At 42.8% G+C, this 12467-nt stretch overlaps 1 protein-coding gene across 1 annotated transcript in view; it reads right to left on the reverse strand.

The window, feature by feature from the left end:
• The window catches only part of LOC128016558 (A disintegrin and metalloproteinase with thrombospondin motifs 7-like), a 104112-nt gene that overhangs the window by 35446 nt on the left and 56199 nt on the right, over nt 1–12467 (reverse strand). Inside the window, exon 14 of the mRNA XM_052601170.1 lies at nt 61–181. Coding sequence (XP_052457130.1) covers nt 61–181 — 121 coding nt within the window. The remainder of the gene's footprint in view (nt 1–60; nt 182–12467) is intronic.

A 12467-nucleotide genomic window follows, 5' to 3' on the forward strand; every position in this document is an offset into this window, starting at 1 on the left:
TAGATTTATAATTTGAATGCTGCTTTCAATGAAATATAAACTGAGTCTCATTTTACAAACCGAGCCCTTCACTGTTCTCAAAGGTCTTCCTCACTGTCTCACATGTGGATCCATTTCCATGGCACACTCCACATTGATCCTCAATGGCATCTGAGTCAATCTCATAATCACAGCCTAAGTGCTGACATGAAGAGACAGATCATAATGTAGTATATTTTTTAACTTTCATTCTATTCAAATATATACAAATTTCAAACTATTGCTGCACATGTGAATAGAGAACCGCTAATTATGGCACAAGAGGGAACCCACAATCAATCAAAGATCAAATTAAGCAGAATGATGAAGGAAAAAAAAGGTGAAGTAGTCCTTAGATGCAGTTTTTCATAGCAGCATTTTGGAGAAATTCTGATTTGGAGAAAGGTGCTGAATGATAGGACTATTTCACCCAGAATGAACATTAGCTTGACCTACTCACCCTCAGGCCATCCAAGATGTAGATGAGTTTGTTTTAAAACTGTGTTCACATATAAACAGTGATTGATATGTGCATATTTATCTCCTGATTAAGATGAGATGACTTTTTCACAGAAAAAAAAAAGCTAAATTTATGGATAGAGTCAAGACAAGTCAAATCACCTTTATTTATATAGCGCTTTAAACAAAATACATTGTGTCAAAGCAACTGAACAGCATTCATTAAGAAAACAGTGTGTCAATAATGCAAAATTACAGTTAAAGGCAATTCATCATTTAATTCAATTAATTAAATTCAAGGAGGCGTCACTGAAGGGGGCGTAGCAGTGAGGGATAGCGATGGACTGGTTTTCCACTGGGCTCTCTATAGATGTGGAACAGACTGGAAGAGGTTCAGGGGAAGGTGTGGCTGGAACTGGACAACCGGAGATGCAGTTTTTGAAACTGGCGTCGCCCCGTCTTCCAGGAAATTACAGGGTTGTGCTGCTCTAACCACCATTTGGTATCTTGAAGGAAGGATGGCACTCACCATGGGACGAGGAGGATGGACGGGGCATACAGCAATGGCATGCCCCAGGGCTGTACTGTAGCAGTGTTAATTTCGTTGACGAAGACTATGACGAAAAATATTCGTCAACTAACCTTTTTCACGGACGAAAACTAAATAAAAACTAAATAAAAAGTCAGATATGATGACGAAAAACGTGACGAAATATAACTGACACTTTAGTCAACGAATAAAAATGAGACGAAAATATATGGGAGGGACGAATGGAGAAGAGATCCAATCAGAGCGAATCTTTCAGGGTAGGTTGATCTATGCAGAAGCAGCCGAGCCATTATAAAAAGCCGCGGCAAATGCAAGCGCAACAGCTAAACAAACGCAGGAGCAGTTACACAGAAAAGAGAACATAGATGATTTTGCAGAAATTGGCACAGTTTCGAGGACGTTTTCATAACAGTTAAGTTGTTTACACAGGGAACAACACTGCAACCTTTTGAAATGCCATTGCGACCCAAATTTTTATGGGGTCGTAAATGTATCACTGATTATTTTTGTACCTACTTATGTGTAATGCTATGTTTTAATATGAGCATTTATTAAAACAGAAATGTGTATTTTAAGAATACGTTTTATAACGTGCTCCAAGCATTCAACACATCAAGTTGGCTTCAGCCCCGCGATGCGGGAAAGTTGAACTGAGCAGAGCAGCTGGTTACTCGCGCAACACTGAACCGAGCTCTCATTCAGGACGTTTGCGTCCTCCTGCACCCTGAACGAACAAATACAAATCGCATTTTAAATAAACACAAGAAAAAGAGCGAAAAGTGAAAGAGCTCAATTCAGCAGCGCGGTGTTCTGGTGTCCTGGTGTTCAGGGAGCAAGCAGAGACGCGTCTCAAAGTCTTCCTGCTTTTGTACCGACAACAAATACATACTAAATATGTCGAAATACCCGTCTTGGAAAGTGTGCGAAAAAATCTGTAGTTATGTCTTCAGTGAAAGTAAAGCGTTGGAAAGAAATCGGATGCGTATCTTTATAATGGATGCATTTGTCTCTTAAAGTGACCGCGCCTAATTTACTAGCTCTGCTGTCAGTGTCTTAAATGTATGAAAATGAAAGTAAATCACTCACTGCTCTTGATTGAATTACTTTGTAGTTTTAACAAGAATTTATCCAAAGTCAATCCGAAAATCAGATAGAATAGATTATATTGTTTTACTAGTGACTAAAAAATAAAAAAATAATAAAAAATATTAGGGACCTGAGCATGTTTTGCTTAAGTGTTTCTTTCTTTAATTTCTAATGCAACCTTTTCACACCACAGACTGAACCAAATTAAGCATTGCATCAGACATTATCAAGATGAATTTGTTGTTCTGACACAGTTTAACCCTGAGTTATTGTCGTATTTTATTACCAATTTCTAAACTACAGCAAGTAAACTGTGATATTTTAAGAAACGTTGAAGGTGTCTGAATACATTTTGGTTTGATTGTGTATTTTATTTTACAGTGAAGACTATGCAGTGCTATTTTAAATGAACAAAAGCAAACTTAAAAAAATGTAAACTTTGTGTAAATAGCACAAATAAAGAAATAGAATGAACATACAATACAAATATAATATAGGTGGTTGTCTATTTCAATAATACTGTACTTCATCTTGAAAGAATGTCATATGCATTGCATATCATTCAGGACGAATGCATATCTTTTTCAGAGAGCATGTATATTTTTCATTGAGAGCAGGCCTTATGTTTATTTTATAAATACCATTCCATAACAGACTGATAGAAACATTTAGTCAAGTCAACTATGTTGATTTTGTTCTACTAAAAAAAACTAGACTAAGACTAAAAGACTTAAGACTAGACTAAGACTAAAACTCTTATGATATTTAGTCGACTAAAACTAGACTAAGACTAAAACATTTCAGATGACTAAAATGTGACTAAAACTAAATGGTGTGTTATTCAAAAGACTAAGACTAAGACTAAATCCGAATTTGCTGTCAAAATTAACACTGTACTGTAGAGGCACAGATTATGGGCCAGCCGTCTTTGTCGTTCAACCATAGAAAGACGATAGGAGTCCAAGAGCATGGGTTCACTGGCTGGTTCTGGGGGGCTGACGGCCTCTGGTCGGCAGAGTGGTGTGGAGGAATACGCCTGGCCCTGGTGCTCTTCTTAGCACGACTGCATACGAGTACTAAAGCGGATGGATAGCTGGATAAATCGGTCTAGCCCGATGGTGTCCTCGTATGCAGCAAGATGCAACGGCACTCGAGGTTCCAATCCCTGACGGTAGGTAGTCAGTAAAGCCTGTTCGTTCCATCCACTGGAGGCGGCTAGAGTCCTAAACTGAAGGGCATATTCATTAACAGACATTTTCCCCTGTTTGAGATTATCCAGCTTCTCGCCAATGGAAGAGTCCCAAGCTGGTCTGCCGAAAACTTCACGAAAATGGTCGATGAAGCTAGAATAAGACTGGATAACTGGGTTATTTTGAGTCCATATAGAATCTGCCCACAGTAGTGCTTTACCTTGCAGCTGCGAAATAACAAAGGCTACCTTAGATCTCTCAGTGGGGTACAAGTGCGGTTGCATCTCCAGGACCAGCGAACATTGCAGGAGGAAACTGCTGCGCTCCTCCACCGAAGCAGAGTAGGGCGCTGGCCGGGCCATGGGACTGGCCGACTGGCGTAAATGGAAGGTGAGGAAGTGCTGGCATGGTTGACGGAAGTGCTCCCTGGTGTTGGGGATGCAGCTGTAGCCGTGAGTGTTCTTCGGAGTGGATCAACCAGATCTTGAAAAGGGTCCGTGAGGCTCATGCTTGTGCCTGGCGGTGATGGTCCGATCATCTGTTACGGATCACTCGGGAGGACTGGGGATCTGTATCTTCAGAGAATCGCTGGAGAGAGGTAAGTAGAAGAGGAGTTAGTCCTTAGAGTTAGCATACAGGTAAGACCTTGTCGCGAACGTGACCGGAAAATGACTGAGTGCGTGTGTGTGGTTTATAGTGCTGAGGTGACTGGGTGGTGATGAGGATCAGGTGGATATGATCAGAATTCGGGTGAGGGCGTGCATAGTGTTTGGGATGGAGGTGGAACCTGGCGTGTTTGTAGCAACACTAGTTTATTAACAAATAATTCAAATATCTCCTTACCATTTCCCCCTGTCACATTAATGGTAATTACTTTTGCTGGTGTTTTGCACCAAGCTTAAGCCTGTTGTGTGCATTTGAACACAGAACTGTTCAGCTGCTGATGGCATGAGCCAAACTGCTGCTGGGCTAAACACAGTTTAGCCACTCTTGACAGTCGTGGTAGCAGGGTCTCATGTTGTTTCCACCATTGCATCAATTTTTTTCATCATTAATTGGTGGATGTCTAAAATATAAAAGTTAGTAGAAGTCTAAAACAGGCGGGAGGCCCAGCCCGTGTCTGAACTATGACATGAAAATTGACCTGAAGCCTGGCTCGAGGGGCGTACAAAAAAGTTGGGGCCCATCAGGCTCGGGCTGAAATGGAGGGCTCCAGTCTCTGTTGTTGAACCACAGGGAGACTTTCAGAGTTGCGGATACTTTTTTTTCTTTTTCCTCGAACGGCTGGTCACCACAGTTGTTGTACCACAACTGAGCGGCTGGGTTGCCATCTCGGCTCCTCAGCGAAAACCTAAATATGCATTGCACCTGCTGCCTATTTTTATCCGCGCTGCAGGGCATGGCAGTCAGATGCAAATATTGCTTGCCAATGTGCATAGGCTTGTTTAGTTACACAGTAGAATTTCAACAGTCCCGACGTGACACCTCCGTTCCCTCTTTCAGGGAACAAGGGTTACGCAAGTAACCAAGACATTTTCATAACAAAGAAGTCAGTATTTTGTGTGACCTCATATATCACCAAGTACATCTTGTACATTTTTTCAAAGTTTTCTGGAGTAATCTTTTCAGCACTTCCCAGAGTTCTTCTTTAGATTTAGGCTGTCTTTCTCTGTCTAGGTGGTCCCATACTGCCCCTATAATATTAAGGTCTAGACTCTGTGAAGGCCAGTCCAAGATTGTCACAGTGTTTTATCAGCTGTATTTCTCTCCAAATATGATTTCACTGCTTTAGCAGTATGCTTGGGATCATTAACATGCTGAAAAATTAAATAATTCCTGTGGCATGGGAGGTGTGGTTCAGCGAGGTCTGTGGGACCGGGAAGCCAGAGAAAAGAAAGCACTGTGAATTGAGAACCGTGCCGTGTAACACCGACAGTGCTTCCAGTCATTGGAATTGACGGAAGCGGGCCGACCCTTTGTCCTGGCACAGCAGCTCCGGGACTCTTGCTGCAAATGGCTGTTGGCCGGAGGAAGCGGCGCAGAGGCCATCATCAACAAGGTGGTGCTGGAGCAGTTCATCTCCCATCTGCCAAAGAGAACCTCCCAGTGGGTCCAGTGCCACTGGCCGGCGTCGCTGGATCTGGCCATCCAACTGGCGGAGGATCAGCTGGCAGCGTGCTCCGGGGTCGGCGAACCCCTTCCATCTGTTTCTCTCTTTCTCTGTACTCCCATCCCTCTTTCTTCCCCTTCCCAGAAACTGGTTCTTGCTCCTAGGACCCGTTTTGCGGGGCCACCAAGGGCCGCCCTCCGCTGGAAGATGGGGATGGAGCCAGCAGCCGGGCCATGAGGCCCTTCCAGGGGAATGGGGTTGCTGCATCGGGAGGGACTCGAGGAGCCGCATTGGTGGGCGAGCATGCGCTCAGGTGGGAGAATCTGTGCCAGGACCTAGTGGGGCGGTCTCAGGGGAACCAAGTGGTTTGGCGAGGCTAACCCTCTCAAGTCGCAACAGTCCCAAGATGCGACCCTCAAACATGCATTCGAGCAGGTCTGTTCCATCGATGGGCAGGTCCTCAACCCTGACCGCGCGCTCTCTTTTCCGTATTTTGACATTATTGAGGACCGGTTGTATCGCGTGGCCCACGATGCTCAAACAAAGGAAGATACAACCCAGTTGTTAGTACCTCGGAGCCATCGGGAAATGCTGTTCCAGACGGCGCATTGTAATCCAATGGCAGGGCATTTAGGAGTGATGGCGATACCAAATTGTCTACTGACCCGATTTTTTTGGCCGGGCATTCACGAGAATGTGCGCAGATGGTGCACGTCGTGTCGGGATTGTCAGTTGGTGAACCCATCTGCCACCCCAAAAGCGCCTTTGCGCCCTCTTCCTCTAGTGCAGGCCCCCTTTGAACGAATTGGTATGGACCTCATCGGGCCATTAGAACAATCGGCACGGGGACATCGCTTTGCGTTAGTCATAGTCTACTTAGTCATAGTAGACTAGGCAACACGATATTTGGAGGCAGTGGCGCAACATCTCAGCAAAGAGTGTGGCGGACGCCCTGTCTTGTTTAATCTCCCGTGTGGGAATCCCGAAAGAGATTCTCACGGATCAGGGCACTGCGTTTATGTCACGTATGTTAAAGGTCCTATGACCTTTGACCTATGGCAAGTTTCTAGAAATTTGAATCGGTGTAAATCGAGATTTTTCTATCTTTCTCTGCCTTTGAGAAAATGGAAGCTCAATCAGGCTGATCTTGAATCTCCTCGTTGTGACGTTGCAACGAGAATTGTTACCTCCCCTTTCTCTGCTTTGCCCGCCCAAATATTTACATATAATTCAGCACAGGCGTTACAAACAGACTTTTATGATATGGATTCGACAGCACCGCCACAAACAGTGAGTAACAGTGTTCATTAATGCCTGATCTGTGATCAGTGATTTCTGATAGGTAGATAATCATTCAAGTTCACACAGACTTTCTTTCTAAATCGTTTAATACTGTTTATGCATCAGTGAATCAAGCCAGTGACTAAACGATCAACTTCACGTTGTTTCTCTTAGTAGCATCAAACAAGTCTGTTATTTAAATTGTGATTTAACTACAGAGAGCGATCAAAGAAAGCTCACTTTTTTTCCGGAGCTGTTACACATCGCGAGTATATCTGCACACTTGCCCAAACTGCCGTTACAATGAATGACGCTGTTATGCTGCACAACGAAGCTCTTACTGTATTCATGTGTTTGCTGTTAGCTGTTGTGAAAGCATTTTGTGAGAGAAAACGTGTTGCAATAATGACGAGATCACTGCATTCACGCGATAAACAGACTCTGTCTACTCAATGCTCATCACTGCAGCCTTTCATGTGATGAGGAAAAGATCGAACATTTTTTTTATTTAATCCACATTTCCACGATTCGTTAATCTCGACAGCTGTAATAGTAAAAAAAAAAAAAATATATATATATATATATATATATATATATATAACGTTATATTTGAGAGGGGTTCCAAATGAACGCATTTTGAATGCAAAGATGTCAGCCAATCACAACAGTTGTGGTTTACTCGGAGTCTCACAGCAGACACGCCCCTTCAAACAGAGCATTCAAGCCAGAGGGCTAATATCAGGATCTAAAAATGCTTTTTATTTCTAAATTTTAAAGGGGGGGGGGTGAAATGCTCGTTTTTCACTCAATATCCTGTTAATCTTGAGTACCTATAGAGTAGTACTGCATCCTTCATATCTCCAAAAAGTATTTAGTTTTATTATATTCATAAGAGAAAGATAGTCTGTACCGATTTTTTGCAGTTTTATGCACCGCCTGTGGTTCCAACACACGATGGTGACCCTTTTTCGTTGGGATTGCATCATCCTTAAGAAATAAACCATACGCAAATCCGTCGTCAAACTGGGCTTTGTTTGTAAAACAAGCATTTTAGAAATGCAGGGAACAAACACTTGCACAACTCCGTTGATGCTCTGTAAAAATAAACTCCATCCCACTGGTCCCTTAATACTGTTTTTTCTTTGGTAATCTGTGCAGGGTTGTCTTGCCCTGGCAACCAAAAACACACTCCTTTTGTGACATTTCGCGACGCTCTCGCTCTGATCAGTGGTTGTCTGTGCTCAGCCTCTCATTGCTCTGCTATACGGGAGCACGCGCTCTTCCGGCAAACGTGCCCTCAGGACCCATATAAGGAAATTCCGCTCCATCTAACGTCACACAGAGCCATACTCGAAAAAAACTTTCCGAAACTTGTGACAAACCGGAAGGAGTATTTTTGGAACAGAAATACTCCTTCAAACATACAACTTAATTTTTGAAACTTTGTCCATGGTTAGCATGGGAATCCAACTCTTTAACAGTGTAAAAAACTCAGTATGCATGAAATAGCATTTTCACCCCCCCTTTAAATGTAAAAATCATACTAACAATATAAGTACACCTAAGAGAACATTAAAAAGCATTTAAAGATAAGGAAATGACCCATGTCATGGGACCTTTAAGTGAATTGTACGGATTGTTGGGCATAAATATAGATGGTCGCAAGCTCTCATTCTTCCATCTCTCTCCAACTCTTCTTCTCACAATCTTTTGACGATTTTGACATATCAAACTTGGTTTTGTCATTCAATAATACTTTTTTTTTTTCAAATCATCTTCATTCCAATCTTTGTGAGCTTTAGAATATCTTAGTCTTTTCACCCCTCTTCTGAAAAAGTGGTTTCTTTGCTGCTACCCTTCCACAAAGACCATTCCTGATCAAGCTTCTTCAGACTGTAGAAGGGTCAATCTGGCATCCCAATTAAGCTGCCAGATGCTCAGCAAGGCCCTTGATGGTTTTCTATCAGTCTCTTAAAGAAGAAACTCATTAGAAACTCAAAGAAATTTCTCATTAGATTTTTTACGTTTTCTTGGCCTTCCAGTCCCTTTTCTGTCCTCAAGCTTTTAGGTAGCTCTTAGGCCACATCTTAGGTATCCAGTCTGCCCATCACAATTTTGTTGTGAATGACCATGGAGAGCGTGGCGTCAAGCTGAGTGCTGATTACCTTGATGCAGCCAGATCAGAGCAGCATTATCAGAACACTCTGCAGGTGGTTTAGGCAGACTAGAAGCTGAGGCATAACCTAAGGATAAAAATCATTGCATACAAGAGCGCTTGATACATGTACTCTAGGGCACATGGCAGTTGTGGCCTAATGGATAGAATGTCAGATTCGCAACCTGAAGATCGATAGTTCAAGTCTCGGTACTGGCAGGAAATGTAAGTGGGGCTAGTGAATGAATAGTGCTCTCTTCCACCCTCATTATCCATAATTCAATACCTTCAGTACCCTCTTCTACCCTAACCACAGTCATTCAAGTCAAAATGGTGGTGGCAGTGGGCAAATAAAAAAAAAATAATAATAACACCGGCAAGGAACTGAACCTCCAAATGTTCCTGGGTGCCTCAGCAAAAATGCCTGCCCACTAATCTGGGTGTGTGTTCATGGTGTGTGTGTTTCACTACTCATTACTGTGTGTATGCACTTGGATGGTTAAATACTTAAATTGCTAAACAATGAACCGTCATCTGGAGTTCACTGATGCCATAGGGCAGGGTTCCTCAATAGGCGGCCTGTGAGAGAAAAATGTTAATTGCTAATTTCAAATAAAGTGGCATGAAAATTAAAACGCAGCTTAAGAAAGTGACATTAACTTACACCGTGTCTACACCGGATGCAAGCGACACGGTACGACGCAACAAGATACAACAGAACGTATTATTGAATCATATAATAATTGCTGTTAATAATGTTCATCATCTGGCTGACTACGTCTTGTATTAATTTTTCTGAAAAATCCTGTCATATGCACACAAAATGACAGTCACCACTTATAAGCTACTACTAAATATTGTAGAAACGTAATTTTCTGTAAAGTTGCTTTGTAATGATTTGTATCATAAAAAGCGCTATACAAATAAACTTGATTTGAATTGAATTATAATCAGTGATGCCGTCTATACAAATCCTCAACAGAGAACTGCTGACTCCTTCTATTTATGACGTGCTGACAAAACGTTCAAATGATTAGCGATGCTTTGTCGTGTCCAGTGTAGATATATGATGTGGCCGCAAAAACATTGCGAGTGTTAAGTAAAGAAAAGTGGACACTGAAAATAGATGATTTAAAATGTGAATGGTTTGAGTGAGTGAGTGAGTGATAAGTTACCATCTTTATTATGGATGTTGTTTCGCATTGAGTTCACAGTTTTAACATAAGTTTTCTTTTGCATAATTTATTTTCAAGATCTGAGGTACAATATCTATTGTTTTTTTCACTATGGCTATAAAGATCATGCTAAATAATAGACACTTTTAACAATGAATAAGAATCAGAATCAGAATGAGCTTTATTGCCAGGTATGTTCACACATACGAGGAATTTGTTTTCGTGACAGAAGCTCCACAGTGCAACATAATGACAGTGATAGAACAAAAAACACAAAATGGAATAAAAAATACAAATAGGTAGGTAAGGAACGAAAATATACAAATTGACAATATATGGCAGGTATATTATAATGAGCATTATGTATGTACAGGTATATTATGTGCAAAAAAATTTAAGTGTACGCTAAGTATGGTGTTAGATAAATAAGTGTATGTATATATAAATATAAATAGTGTAGTGTGTTCCACAGTTTTTATCAATTGTTCATTAGATGGATTGCCTGAGGGAAGAAACTTTTCCTGTGTCTGGTCGTTCTGGTGCTCAGTGCTCTGTAGCGTCAACCAGAGGGCAACAGTCAAAAAGGGAGTGTGCTGGATGTGAGGGGTCCAGAGTTATTTTGCCAACCCTTTTGCTAACTCTGGATAAGTGCAGTTCTTGAATAGATGGGAGGGTGGAACCGATGATTCGCTCAGCAGTCCGGACTACCCTCTGTAGTCGTCTAAGGTCAGATTTAGAAGCTGAGCTGAACCAGACAGTTACTGAAGTGCAGAGGATGGATTCGATGATGGTGGAGTAGAACTGCTTCAGCAGCTCCTGTGGCAGGTTAAACTTCTTCAGCTGGCGAAGGAAGTACAACCTCTGCTGAGCCTTTTTCACAATGGAGTCAATGTGAATGTCCCACTTCAGGTCCTGAGAGATAGTGGTGCTCAGGAACCCGAATGACTCAACTGCAGTCACAGTGCTGTTCATGATGGTGAGTTGGAGGAGTGCAGGAGGGTTTCTCTTGAAGTCCACGATCATCTCCACTGTTTTGAGGGTGTTAAGCTCCAGGTTGTTGAGACTGCACCAGACAGCCAGCTCTTTAACCTCCTGAATGAGGTTCAAGAGCTCGTCACCATCCTGAATGAGGCCGATGAGTGTGGTGTCGTCTGCAAACTTCAGGAGCTTGACAGAGGGGTCCTTAGATGTGCAATCATTGGTGTACAGGGAGAAGAGCAGTGGGGAGAGAACGCAGCCCCGGGGAGCTCTGGTGCTGATTGTACGGGTGCTGAATGTGTATTTTCCCAGCCTCACTAGCTGCTGCCTGTCTGTCAGGAAGCTTTTGATCCACTGACAGACGGAGGTGGGCACGGAGAGCTGATTTAGTTTGGGCAGGAGGAGGTTTGGGATGATCGTGTTGAAGGCTGAGCTGAAGTCCACAAACAGGATCCTCACATAAGTCCCCGGTCTGTCTAGGTGTTGCAGAACATAATGCAGTCCAATGTTTACTGCATCGTCCACAGACCTGTTTGCTCTGTAGGCAAACTGAAGAGGATTAAGCAAGGGTCCAGTGATGTCCTTCAGGTGGGCCAGCACCAGTTTTTCACTTCATGACCACAGATGTTAGAGCCACAGGCCTGTAGTCATTTAGTCATGTAATTTTTTATTTCTTTGGGATGGTGATGATGGTGGAGCATTTGAAGCATGAAAGGACTTCACACAGCTCCAGCGATCTGTTGAAGAACTTTGTGAAGATGGGGGCCAGCTGGTCAGCACAGGATTTCAGACAGGCTGGTGTAACACAATCTGGGCCTGGTGCTTTTTTCCTTTTCTGCTTCCGGAAGACCTGGCGCACCGAATCCTAGCTGATCTGAATTGCAGGTGTGGGGGAGAGGGGGGATGCAGGAGGTGTGAATGGTGAGAGCGCTTGATTGGAGATGTGTTCAGGGCGGGTTGCAGGAGTTGTTAATGGTGTGAACGGTTGTTTGGAGAGGTGTACAGGATGGGTTGCAGGAGTTGTGAATGGTGTGAATGGTTGTGTGGGGAGGCGTTCAGGGCAGGTGATGGTGTTCTTTCAAACCTGCAGTAAAACTCGTTCAGATCGTCTGCCAGTCATTGATTCTCCACAGTGCTGGGGGTGGTGTCTTGTAATTGGTGATATTCTTTAGACTTTTCCACACTGATGCGGAGTCGTTCGAAGTAAACTGAGTCCTTTTTTTTTCCCAGAATAATTCCTCTTTGCCACTTTGATCTCCTTTTCCAGTGTGTATTTAGCCTGTTTATACAAGACATTGTCCCCCTTCATGTAAGCATCTTTGGCCTGACGGAGCTGTCTGAGTTTTGCAGTGAACTACGGTTTTTCATTGTTGTAATTTAGTTGAGTCCTGGTAGGAATGCATATATCCTCACAGAAACTGATATATGATGTTCAGTCTCTGTGAGTTCATCCAGATCGGTGGCA

The sequence above is a fragment of the Carassius gibelio genome, chromosome A7 (assembly GCF_023724105.1).
Source record: "Carassius gibelio isolate Cgi1373 ecotype wild population from Czech Republic chromosome A7, carGib1.2-hapl.c, whole genome shotgun sequence".
Lineage (NCBI taxonomy): Eukaryota > Metazoa > Chordata > Actinopteri > Cypriniformes > Cyprinidae > Carassius > Carassius gibelio.